This window comes from Cibotium barometz, chromosome 18 (assembly GCF_041138505.1).
Source record: "Cibotium barometz isolate CiBa-2024 chromosome 18, ASM4113850v1, whole genome shotgun sequence".
Taxonomy (NCBI): Eukaryota; Viridiplantae; Streptophyta; class Polypodiopsida; order Cyatheales; family Cibotiaceae; genus Cibotium; species Cibotium barometz.
The window spans coordinates 34,544,981-34,557,168 of record NC_141063.1 but is presented as its reverse complement, the minus strand read 5'-3'; the positions used below and the strand labels follow the sequence as shown (position 1 = coordinate 34,557,168).

At 41.2% G+C, this 12,188-nt stretch overlaps 1 protein-coding gene across 2 annotated transcripts; it reads left to right on the top strand.

Moving 5' to 3' along the window:
• The first annotated feature begins 7,148 nt into the window (after positions 1 to 7,148).
• On the top strand, positions 7,149 to 11,465 carry LOC147629238 (uncharacterized). 2 transcript variants are annotated; one of them, XM_086812493.1, is made up of 5 exons: positions 7,149 to 7,557; positions 9,431 to 10,548; positions 10,629 to 10,804; positions 10,963 to 11,143; positions 11,249 to 11,465. In XM_086812493.1, exons 1-4 carry the CDS (start codon positions 7,237 to 7,239, stop codon positions 10,992 to 10,994), a joined length of 1,647 nt encoding a protein of 548 aa, XP_086668619.1. In that variant the 5' UTR covers positions 7,149 to 7,236; the 3' UTR covers positions 10,995 to 11,143; positions 11,249 to 11,465. The 2 variants fall into 2 exon arrangements, with proteins under 2 accessions (XP_086668619.1, XP_086668620.1); XM_086812494.1 differs by having other exon boundaries at positions 7,153 to 7,557; positions 10,963 to 11,104.
• Positions 11,466 to 12,188: the final 723 nt, after the last annotated feature.

Genomic DNA, 12,188 nt, shown 5'->3' with positions numbered 1-12,188 from the left:
AAATGTCTTGAGTATCTCACTTACATATTTCTACTGAGAGTGAAAATGGTATATGGCTTCTACCAGACCTAAATTCCTAATAATTCATGAGTCCAAGATCTATCATCGTAAACTCTACACTAAGTATCTATTGTGTTTGTGAGATCTTTTGTTAGAGATCCCTTGTCAAGATGAGGTCATCTAGATAGAGAATAATGACCGTATACTTTCCTTGCTCACAAAAGATACATTTTTTTTCTGAATAAGAGACCAATACTCACAAATGGTACGGATTACCCTCCATCAAAATGCGAGAAATCCCATGCTACATGTGGAGATTGTGTTGCTTTTGTGATTTCCTTGTTGCACAATAAAGAAGGAAGAAGCTCCTCTTCCATCCAACTTGGTTATTCCTAAAATACCACATCATAGCTCACTATGATCTTCTTTGCATGAGGGTCATATAGCCATATCCCTTCAACTCCGTGTTGTAAACCCAAGAAGATTTATTTCAAGATTTTGGCATCCAATTTGGTCCTTTGAGCATCTAGACCATATCTATAACATTCACACCCAAAAACTCTCAAGTGTGCAGCTGAAGGTTTCTTACCCGACTAGGCCTATAATGGAGTCATCCCTTTGACAACCTTTATTAAACTTTTGTTAAGAATGTATATAGTCATGTTAATTGCCTCATCCAAAAGAATTCATCTAGATTCTTGCCATTAAGCATACTCTTTGCCATCTCAACAATAGCATGATTCTTATGCTCTATAACACCATTTTTCTATGGAGTGTGGGCAGTAGTGAGCTACCACTTTATGCCTCTTTCCTTATAGAAATTCAAGAATTCATCAGACATGAATTCTCCCTTAGTTTAGTGTAAACTGCTTCAATTTTATTCCTAATATTTTCAACCAATGCAAGTCATCCCTTAAAATTTTCCAAGAGCTTGAGACTTTTCCTAAGAAAAACACCCAAATCTTCCTATTGTAATCATCTATCAACATGAGAAAATAGGAAGAACCTCCAAGTGTAATTGTAATCATCTTTCCACAAAGATCATGTACAAGCTGCATTTATCCCATTTATTGCACCATATTTATCTGATGTATTTCACTTATTCGTGGATATTTTCCCCCACATTTTTAGGAGCTTTTCCCCAATCATAAGTATTTTCACTAGTCGTGGGTTTCTTATACTAGCCGACTTTAGTTATTTGTGTTGTATATAAGAACATGTTTTTTTCCATTTAAGTCATTCATCATTTTTCTCAAGTGTTGGACCATTGTTGGCTACTCCAATTCTCTCCTTTGCTTTTATTACTGCCTTTAACCATTCTCTTAGATTGGTGGACAAATGCACAGGACTAGTGCAATAGTGGCAGTAGCCAAGATAGAAGCCATCACTCCTAGTATTCTATGTAAAGAAGACTAGACTTTATGTACTATTTCTACTAAAAACACCCAGGCTCTGATACCATAAAAGAATATAGCACAGTGGAAAGATAGATAGCAAAACAAAGTATAATAGGCAGCAATGTAATAGATAAAGAATGGAGAGAATTTAAAATTCTGAGATAGGTATAATGTGATGGTGTTGTCCACCCGCGCACTCTTAAGTAGAGTTTAGATGGTGATCTAGACAAAGTTTGGATGGAGGATGTACTAAGTGTAGAGGGTGTGGATACTCACAAGTGGTGGATCCCTTTTATATATAGTATTACAAATGTTGTGGTAGGCACGTATATAACATAGGCAATTATGTAGCATAAACACACTCTCATCGCCCTTAATGTGGCTGGCCATTAATAATGAGTCCATACTGTTGGGACCGGGCTCCTGCCCCTGTAGCCCAACAATATGGGTTTATTATTAGCTTCAGCTGGGGCTAATGCCCTAGGACCCAACTAGTGCACGAACCCTTGACCATCTCCTAACCATCAATGGTCACAATTAAGACCCAATCAATGTCTAAGCTAGGGTTCCCACCAAGGACACGTGCACCAATGGATTATCCTCATAATGGGGGCCTCTACATATGTGCACCAAACATCGATGTGAGATACATGCTGAGAGGTGGGCATTTAGTGTATACTAACAGTATATGTAGCTTAGCCACTAGGTTTTGAGATGCTAGATCAGAAAACACAAGTTTGCAGGTTTAAGAAGGTATTATATGGGTTGAAACAAGCACCAAGGGCATGGGATCACAAGATAGACCAATTTTTTAAAAAGATTGGGTTTACTAGAATTTCTTTTAATGCTAGCTTGTATGTTCTAAAAAGGCATGGCAAGATTGCTCTGGTTGTCCTATATGTAGATGACTTAAACATCATAAGTGATAATGAAGAAATGATCCAGTAGACAATAGATATGTTGAGCCATGAGTCTGAGATGACAAGCTTAGGTCTTATGCATTTATGTTTGGTGATTGAGGTTTGGTAGGAGTTAGGCAAGATCTTCATATCACAACAAAAGTATGCTTGGGAGATTCTCATAGCATTTGGAATGAGAGATTGCAAACCTGTGTCAATGCCTATGGAGGTGAATGTGAAGCTTTCTACACAAGATTCTTCACCATTATAGTAGACATTAGGAAGTATAGGAAGCTAGTGGGGAGTTTAATTTTTCTCACTAACACTAGACTTAATATCAGCTTCATAGTTAGTGTTTTGAGTAGGTTTTCCAACAAGCCATAGGAGAATCATTGGATACAAGGGATGCGAGTACTTAGGTACATCAGAGCTATTGTTGAGTACAGCATCACTTATAGTGTATGTGACACTCGCATGGGTTACTGTTGTTCAGATTGGGCAAGAGATTGTGATTCCAAGAAATTAGTTTTTGGATATTATTTTTTGCTTGATTCGTACTTTCTCTTGGACCAGCAACAAGAAGCAGCCTATAGTGGCAATGAGTAAAAGGTAACTTGTTTTTTGCTCCTTGTTGTGAAGCAGTATGGCTAAGGTGTATTTTAGTGGACATGGGAGTTCATATTAGTGGAGCTATAGCCTTGCAATACGACAACCAAAGTTGCATAGCTATTTCCAAGAACCTTGTGTTTCATGCTTAAACCAAACATATTGAGATTCGGTATCATTATGTGTAAGAGCTGATTAAGGACAAGATAGTGAAGCTGGAATACTATTCTTCTATGGACGAGATAGAGCTACTTGAGGATGAGATAATGGAGCTAGAGTACTATTCTATGGATGAGAACTACGTCGACATCTTCACCCAAGCTCTTGGGAAGGACTAGCTCACTTGGCATCTTCATCGACTTGGCGTTGTGCCAAGAACAAATTGAACATTGAGGGGTGTGTTAGCCGGTATACACTCAATGCTTGCCTCTCAACATATATCCCACATCGATGTTTGGTGCACATTTGTAATGGCCTCCATTATAAAGATAAGCCATTGGTGCATGTGTCTTTGGTGGGAGCACCGGCTTAGATGCCGATGGGGTTGCTATTGTGACCATTAATGGTTGGTTAGGAGATGGTCAGGGGGCTGGGGCCCAAGGGCAGGAGCCTCGAGCCTAACAAAATGGTATGGGTTCAGTATTAGTGAGTGGTGGCTGGTTAGCCACATTGAGGGCGGTGTCTATGTTGTGTAACTACCCGTGTTGTATACACACCTACCACACCACCTGTAACACTATATACAAAGATTCATATATAGGATCCCATAATTTGGCCCATAGCAATGGCATCTATGTTCAAGAACATTATTTCTACTTATCACAAGTTAAGGCATCCAATACTTGCGAGTATGCACACCCTCTACACTTAGTACATCATCTATTTAGATTCTTTCTAGATCTCCATGTAAGCTCTACTTAAGAGCGCACGGGTGGGACAACACCATCACATTGGACCTATCTCAAAATTTTAAATTCTCTCCATTCTCTCTTTATTACATTGTGAGTATCCACACCCTCTACACTTAGTACATCATCTATCTAGATTCTTTCTAGATCTCCATGTAAGCTCTAGTTAAGAGCACACGGGTGGGACATCACCATCACATTGGACCTATCTAAAAATTTTAAATTCTCTCCATTATCTTTCTATTACATTGTCTACTGCACTTTGTTTTGCTATCTATCTTTGCACCTACTATGCTATATTCTTATAGTTATGTTGTCCATGAGAATGAAAGAATTTAGGATGCTCAATACAGCATGTATGACATTGGTAAACTGCAAGCAATGGGTGGCTTGAGATATCAGTGCCTATTGATGTGTCTACTTGATGCAAATCCAGTGTGTATATTGCAAATGTCGTACGTGGCTCATGTAGAAACTCCTTCTGGTGAAAACTCTAACACACCGCTTTCTTCGGTACTTATTTTTCTATTTTCTTTAATTCTTACACATTGTTTGAGTTAGGGAATTAAGTGTTTGATGTGTAGCAAGGCTAGTTAAGTGTGATGAGGTTGCATTGTCGATGAGAATGGAAGAATTTAGGACACCTAGTATGGCATGTATGTTGGAGCAATGGGTGGCTTGTCGGATATGGCTGAATGGATCCGAGCATAGCTTGAGCCTCATTTGAAAAGTTAGTGGCTACTCGGCCCATTTACTCGAAGCATGGCAATGGCGGCAAAAAGAATTGAAGCATGACAGAGCTTGCATGGCTTCAAGGTGAAATTTTAAATTTTTGGACAAATCCGACGACGCATGTGAGCTCTAGGGCATCTCTACCTCACTTGATTTTAGCATGGTTGGAGGAATGCTTTATGCCTTAGAGAGAGAAGTGAAACCCTGCTTGATTCTTGGGCTTTTGCTGACCTCGGTTGGGGTTGACGGCTCTTCTCCTCGATTAGGTTCTCTTCTCAACTTTGTTCTAAGTGGAGGTTTTTATTCTCTCTCTCTCTTGCCCTTTCTCTCTCTCTCTCTCTCTCTCACACACACACACACACACACACTATCTCCTCTCTCCTTCTTGCTCTTTCTCTCCTCTAAATAAAGTAATTAAAAAAGCATTTTTTATGATGATATGGCACTTGATACCACATGGCAACATAGGCCTCCATTGCCACACAGCACACAACCCTAGTTTTTTTTTTAAAGTTTGTTTTGACGTGATAATGTGGCAAACCAATGTCACATGGCGACTTGAACCTAGATTGCCATGTGGCACATGTAACCCTAATTCTTCTTTTATTTTTAAAGATTGCATGTGTGTCCATAGAAATTTTCTCCAAGGAAGTGTGCGTTTCAAAAATTTAGGGGGATAAAATTTAAAGGACCTACAAAGGCAGATTTTCTAAGAGGGGGGATTGGTTTTTAGAGGGAGGCTATGTGTGCATGCGTGTATATGCAAGTGTTACCATGTGTAGAGAGTGTGTGTATGTAAGCATAGATGCATGTATGTGCACATGTTACCATATGTAAAGTGTGCACATATAAGCGTGAGTGCGTGTATATGTTGTGTGCACATAGGGGCATGTGCATGTTTTAAATTTTTCGTCTTTTTGTGAAATGATTGAAATTGGGTCCATTCCATCATATTGACATCTAAATGGATTGCAAGTTTGCAACATTAATCAAAAGATATCAAACTAGTTCAAAAATTTCAAGGTGTAGAAAAGGGTCACTTGTTCCATAGTATTTGATAGATCACATCATTGGCTTGGAGATTTCAACCTGGTTTGGTTATCTGGGCACTAGGGTTTGTGGTGGTGGAGATTGTATTTGGTCATCATCAGCTTGGAGATTTCAACTTGATTTGGTTCTCTAGGCACTAGGGTTCATGATGGTGGCAATAACTGCTTGGTGGCCCACTAGCCCCTTCCTAGTTCATGTGCCATTTGTTTGAAGTCTTCTCTAAATCCTAAGGGAGGTAGGGTAAGATTTGGTTGAGGGGGATAATATCTAGGTTATAAAAACCATGGCCTTGCACTTTAGGTTAAATTGGTCTAACTGGGGGCACAATAGGTGTATGTAGTGGTTGGAGTGCAACCCCAATTCTCAGAGAATTTTGATGAGATCTGAGAGGTTGGAAGGGTTGTGATAACCCTTGAAATGATAAGGCGTGGAAAGAATTCACTTACAGAATTGAGGCTCCTACATAATATGAATAAGGGACAATTGGCATCCTATGGATTTGTTGTCCTAGTCTTGGTTCCAAATCCATATTTGATGATCTATTGCTGAGTGGGAACCTAGAGGATAATGGACAAGCCATGTTAGAGCCACAAGTGCTATGGAAAAGTCTTCGCACTTTAGAGAGGCTTTAAACACTCTCTTCAAGTGGCCCAAATGTGGCCTCTCAAATAGGCATTTGCTTGGTTCTCAGTCCCTTAGACTAGGTACTTCACAATCTGGTAGTCATGCATGAGGCCACTGCCTCCTAGTGATGACAAAGCTCAACTTAAACTTTTTTTTGTAAAATTCATACAAAACTATTTATAAGTGTAAAGCTCATTGCAGTTTGCACCCCTAGATGATGAAAAATGAAGTTCTAGGTACAAAACATGACCCAAAACAAGTTTCCAGATAGACATATTCAGGCTACGTAGACATTAATTTATTAATGCCCATTGAGCATTAATAAATTAATACCTGAACCTTAGCATATACTAAGGTTCAGGTGTTGCCTTGCATTGAACGCTAAGGTCTGGAGCTCGCGTAGCAGAGAGATAGGCTAGGAGCTTGCTTGCGATACAGACGAAGAGAGAGAGAGAGAGAGAGAGAGAGAGAGAGAGAGAGAGAGAGAGAGAGAGAGAGAGAGAGAGAGAGAGAGAGACGACTTTTGTCCCTTGTGAAGAAACAAGCACCACAGTCGAAGAGAGAGGCAATGTTCTCACCACAGTTGAAGCGAGACACAACAATCGCGTGAGAGACCAACAATCGAAGGGCGACACTTTCTCTTCGGTGAAGAGAAAGTTTCTCTTCGGTGAAGAGAAAGAGAAAGAGATTTGAATATAGAGAGGAAGGAATACGCAACCCTAGAATAGAAGACTCTAGAGCATCACATCCATATACCTCTCAAACCTAAGGACGTGATGTTCAACACTCAACACCTAAGGTCATCCATTCTCTCCATTATTAATTAATTAATGTGCAACAAAATTTGGCACTCATATTTGATGTGACAAGTCCTATAACTCCTAGAGATGTTTAGTGGTTCAACACCCATCCTTTACTCAGCCTTGTAAACTCTTATTTTTTAGGTTTGCCTCGTTGGCACGTTGGCCCTGGCCAAAGCTTGATCTTCCTTTGTGCCTCCTTTCGAGAGAGATCTCAGCGATGGAAGCGCCCAGCGAGTCAGAGATTGGAGCACGCCTGGAGCGAGCGACGCGATCTGCACTTGCCGCCTCCTTCTCCTCGTCCCTTTCAAAGGGATGTCGGCAGCCTGGCCCTGCGCCGCTCCCTCTTACGGATCTCCTGGCCCATCTCGGCCCTTCGGACGCCCCGCGGTGCCCCAACTGCCGCGCCACACTCCCGCTCGGCCCTCGTTCCGTCCTCTGCCTCGCCTGCGCTGCCATGCTCGTGCAACCTCCGCCCCCTTCCTTCCCTTCTTCCATCGCCTACCGCCGCCTCCTCGACGCCCTCCACATCGACGGCCTGGTATGTATCCCTCTTCCCCCCATTTCTATAACTCATCTCCTGCATGTTTCTTAAACGAATCTGCCCTTAACGTTTGTGGAAAGGGATGGTTCTGGATGAGAGAGAGAGAGAGAGAGAGAGAGAGAGAGAGAGAGAGAGAGAGAGAGAGAGAGGAGGTGAATTCATTCAACCTCATGGCCAAATTGGGTAACCTAAAATTGTGGGCTCAGAAGCCCAAGGGATGGAGTGCGAACTGGGGATCTCTCAGCTAGGACCCTGATACAGAGATAGAATGACATCTTTTAACATCATAGCCAAGCCAGCGTTTTTTCTCAGCTGCACTAAAAACTAGATTTTTTATCTGCAAAAGAAACCCTAGAAGCGCATGTGAGAAATTATGCACAAGAAACCTTAGATTTAAGAAACCGGACCACATATGATGGCTAATGGATCTTGAACAGCAGATCTATTGAGAAAGAGTCCAATGTGTGAAGTGCTCAGAGAGGGATAGACATATCGATCGATAGATCATGGTATCATCTGTTGAGACTATGAGACCCGGACAATGGCATGTTGTGCAGATACAAGGAGTGGAGCAAATACCTCCATAAGGTGGTCTCAATGCTGAATAAAAGAGGGGGGAGAGAGAGAGAGTGTGGCACAGCATGGTAGAAAAGCAAGATGGAAACATCTGCTACACCACCTAGGGAGTGATCGAGCATATATAGTGTACACACTATATATATATATATATATATATATATATATATATATATATATATATATATATATATATATATATATATATATATATATATATATGTATATGTATTCCCCTGCTGCTGCTAGTTTGTGGGACTTAGGGTTCACACATAACATTTGGCCTGTACACGACGATATATTTGATTGGGGTTGCTTGGGACATCCCACGATAGTCTAAAGTGTCCAGTTACCTTGCACATCATATCTTACTGTGAGTGGGTTACAATGACGATGCCTGACAGGCACGACTAGACTGTGTGCGGGACATGCAAGACACAATTGACTCACCCTTGGTGGCTCACAAAATGCTTGGTGGCCAACCTCAGGTCCGCAACCTGTCCATGTCCATGTGGCATCCAAGTGCGGGATGCATGTGGCATATAATTGTCAAGTACAAGCTTTGAGAGCTTTCCAAGCCAGATTATCCATATACAAATCCAGGAGTTAAAAGGACTACGATCTCCAACAAATTTAAAAGCAAAGCATCGAAATACCATGATCTTTCTGCACAATACTGCATATATAGAAGTCTCTACTTGTTGTAGGTACGGATTGTCCCGACAAATACAGGCCTTCAACTGGATATGTGCAGAACAACAGGTACCACAGGTCCGCTCACAGCCCAAAACCAGATACATCTGTTACAATCGAACTGATTCATTTGCAGGTACAGTACGTACTTTTGCAAATAAAACAAATACAGTTGGTACTTATGTAGGTACAGCAGCACATATGTATGGGACCAACTTTGTGGTTCTCATCCAGTACTCTACTGGCTTCAAACGATTCCAAATGTGTAATGAACATAATCCCCCATTCTGAGTAGCTCGTACATATGGATCATGGCATCCAAGGCAATACATTGATTGCCGCACGATGCAATGCATTAGGGCTGGAACTTACTCTCCTAGAGTGTGACAATGTTCTCCACCAATGTGCCTTCCACTTTTGGGAGAATATGGTCCATAAATCAACTGAGGTTTTATCATATCATCCATTTTATTAGATGGTGCTTTCCTTGGTGAACTTGTAGATTTTGGATGTGATGGTTAATGATATTAGGACTTGAAAGCATATAAAATGGTTTTTTTTTTGGTGAACTAAGATGCATATTATGGGTGAAAGTTGACAGGAGACTGATCTAAGAGAGGCCGAGGAGTCGTCTTCAGAATTGGAGTTCGATTCTGCCAATAACATGAGTGTTCCAAATTTTCCCTCACCGCCAGTGTCAGGCGGCGGACAGAGAGCATTGTTGCATTGCGATTTTTCTTCAGAGCAAGGAAAGTCAGACAAGGAACCAGAATCTAATGAAATGACTATTTTAACCCCTGCACCCACCACCAGTACATCTGTGGGTTTGAGGTTAGTAACACCAGCAGAGACTACGAGTCTTGCAATTGAACATGGGGAAAAACGTGACAGCATTCTTGATTACAGTGCAAAATTAGAGGGAATTTCCTTGGAGGACTTTTTCACAAGTCAAATTAAGCCACAGGAGCCAACTCTGGCAAAACCTGCGATAATCACAGATAATCTTTCAACACCTGTGGAAACCTCAGGCATACACGTTCTCAAAGACTTTTGGGATCCTTTAAGCGAGTCTATCATTCCAGATGGCTATGATTTGACAGCAAGCACACGAGAGGTGTTTAATAACGGCTTGGAGTACAGTCAAGAAAACACAGTGGACAAACTAGATGGTGTGGAGGAAGATGATGACCCATTCTCTTCTTGGGAGGGTGACTTTCAAAGTGCTTCACCAGCAGCTGAAGTGTCAACTGCCTCTTCCTTTACCTTTGGACCTCAGGTCGCTGTGCAGCCCAGTACACTTGGAAATTTTGACGACCTTTTTGGCAATTCTCTCAGCGAAAGAGAACTGAATGCTGCAGAAAATGGGAGGAATCAAGGGAATAATGATTGGGTAGTGTCAGGGTACAATGGAGATCTCTTTGGCCTGCAAGTACATATGGAGAACCCTGATACGGCCTTGTTTTCACCAGCGGGGCATTTTGAAACAGATATTCAGAGAAGGATGGACATGGATGGTTTGTTTTTTGGATCAGCGTGGCAGCAAAGCGTGCCATTCCCCACACTGTCTGGAACTAGTGAGAGTCAGTCTGTGAATCCTTCTAGTGAAGGGAACTCGGTGGCAGAGCTGAACGGAATAGACCTGCTTGGCCCCTCCTTACCAAATGAGCATGGTCTTTCCTCACTTGGACAGATGAGAACACCTACGGTTGACGATAACAGGTATGCAAAGCTGGTGATTCTGTTTTAGGCTATCTTATCTATGAAATAAATGTGTTTAAATAGTCGGTTGTGGTGGATAGTTATGATGCTGTAGGAGATTCCCACTTAACAATGACAGCAATGAATGACGATTTTGGAACGGAGCGGAAAGCATCACCATCTGTGGGAAAAACAAACAAGATTGTTGGATCTTTATTAGCTCAACTACACGACCTCTCATTCATGCTTGCCGATAAGCTCGTCATCAAAACAGAAGGTAAAGGTTTAGTTATTTAGCTATCAAAGCGCTTATGATACCCTCTTTTGAAACAAGGTTTCCAGTTATCAGTGCAGTAATTGTATGGTTTTTTCTTGTTATTCTGTTGCCATTACTAGCATGAATTATCATACCAACTTCGTGGTGTGATCTTCCAGGGAAAAACTCGAAGCCTGATTCTTCTGGCTGAACATTTCTTGAGAATATGGCAACCTCATTGCCATGCTTGAAGCGTCCAAATCAAAGACACTAGCTTGTAGTTCAGATATATTTTCAAGGCAATATGAGGTGTTTGGTTAAGTAAGCTGAAGCGCTTTGTCAGATCTAGTGCATGAGCTGGTGAAAATTGCCGCCACTTATGCCATTCTATTATATTATCAGCTTGCTATTTGTTGCAATTTTTTGGTTGTGTTGCTGGATCTAATGTACTGATTGTTTTTACAGTTTGCCTCTGCAAGATTGTCTCTCCGTGGGAAACTGCTGTGCCGTTCTTTCACTGAAAACGTGGATTGAGCTTTCACTCCTTTATCTTGGTGTTTCTGAAGTTGCTGCAGATCATGGGCCTTTTCTGTATACAATTTTGTAGTAATGATGAAGAATTAGTAGGTCTTGTAATTCTGTACAAGAATCTGTAATACAAAGATTTGGTTAGAAGTTTAAATGTGTTCCAAACTTGGCGGCTTTACATTGCGGTCTTACTTTTGAATCCTTTTGGTAGTCTTTACACAGCACGTTTGCGTCTTTTCGCTTTGTATCCCTTGTGAGGTATGGGCAAGGGTAAGGTTTGGAGGGCCTGCTTTAAACCCTTCAATTAGAGCTGCCTGGAAATGATATTGACCTTTACTTTTGTATGTAATAAAATGTACTTTTGATGGCCGTCCTGAAACCCAATTTGGTCTTCTCTTGAAGCTTCATGTTCAGCCTTAGTTGCAAGGGGAAAATGGGAATGAAATATTAGGTTTTGCATATATGTATTGAAAAATACGGTTTGTTTCTTGAAATATATGAGCAGCTTTCCTGGCGAGGTATGTGGCCTCATGATTCTTGATAGCTTGTATTAGTGTGAAGCATGGTCTCAGAATTTCTTGAAGACCAAAGAAAAGTGAGCAATCTAGAGGGTATGCCATTTTGAACACTTCAAGCAAGAATTTTTTTCCGAATTTTTTTCCCTATCACTGTTCCACATTGGGCAGAAGATGTTTCAAGAATGTTCTAATAGATAACGATTTGCTCATTTAGGTTTCCTCTCTTCCTCCTTAGAAGGGTCTAGACATTCATCGAGCTGTCCACACTAAGGGGTCCAACATTGAAGAGAAAGAGGAGGTTCCACATTCTTTCAATGAACCTCTCGGTTAGGAACCTTGATAAGTATGGGTGATGTCGA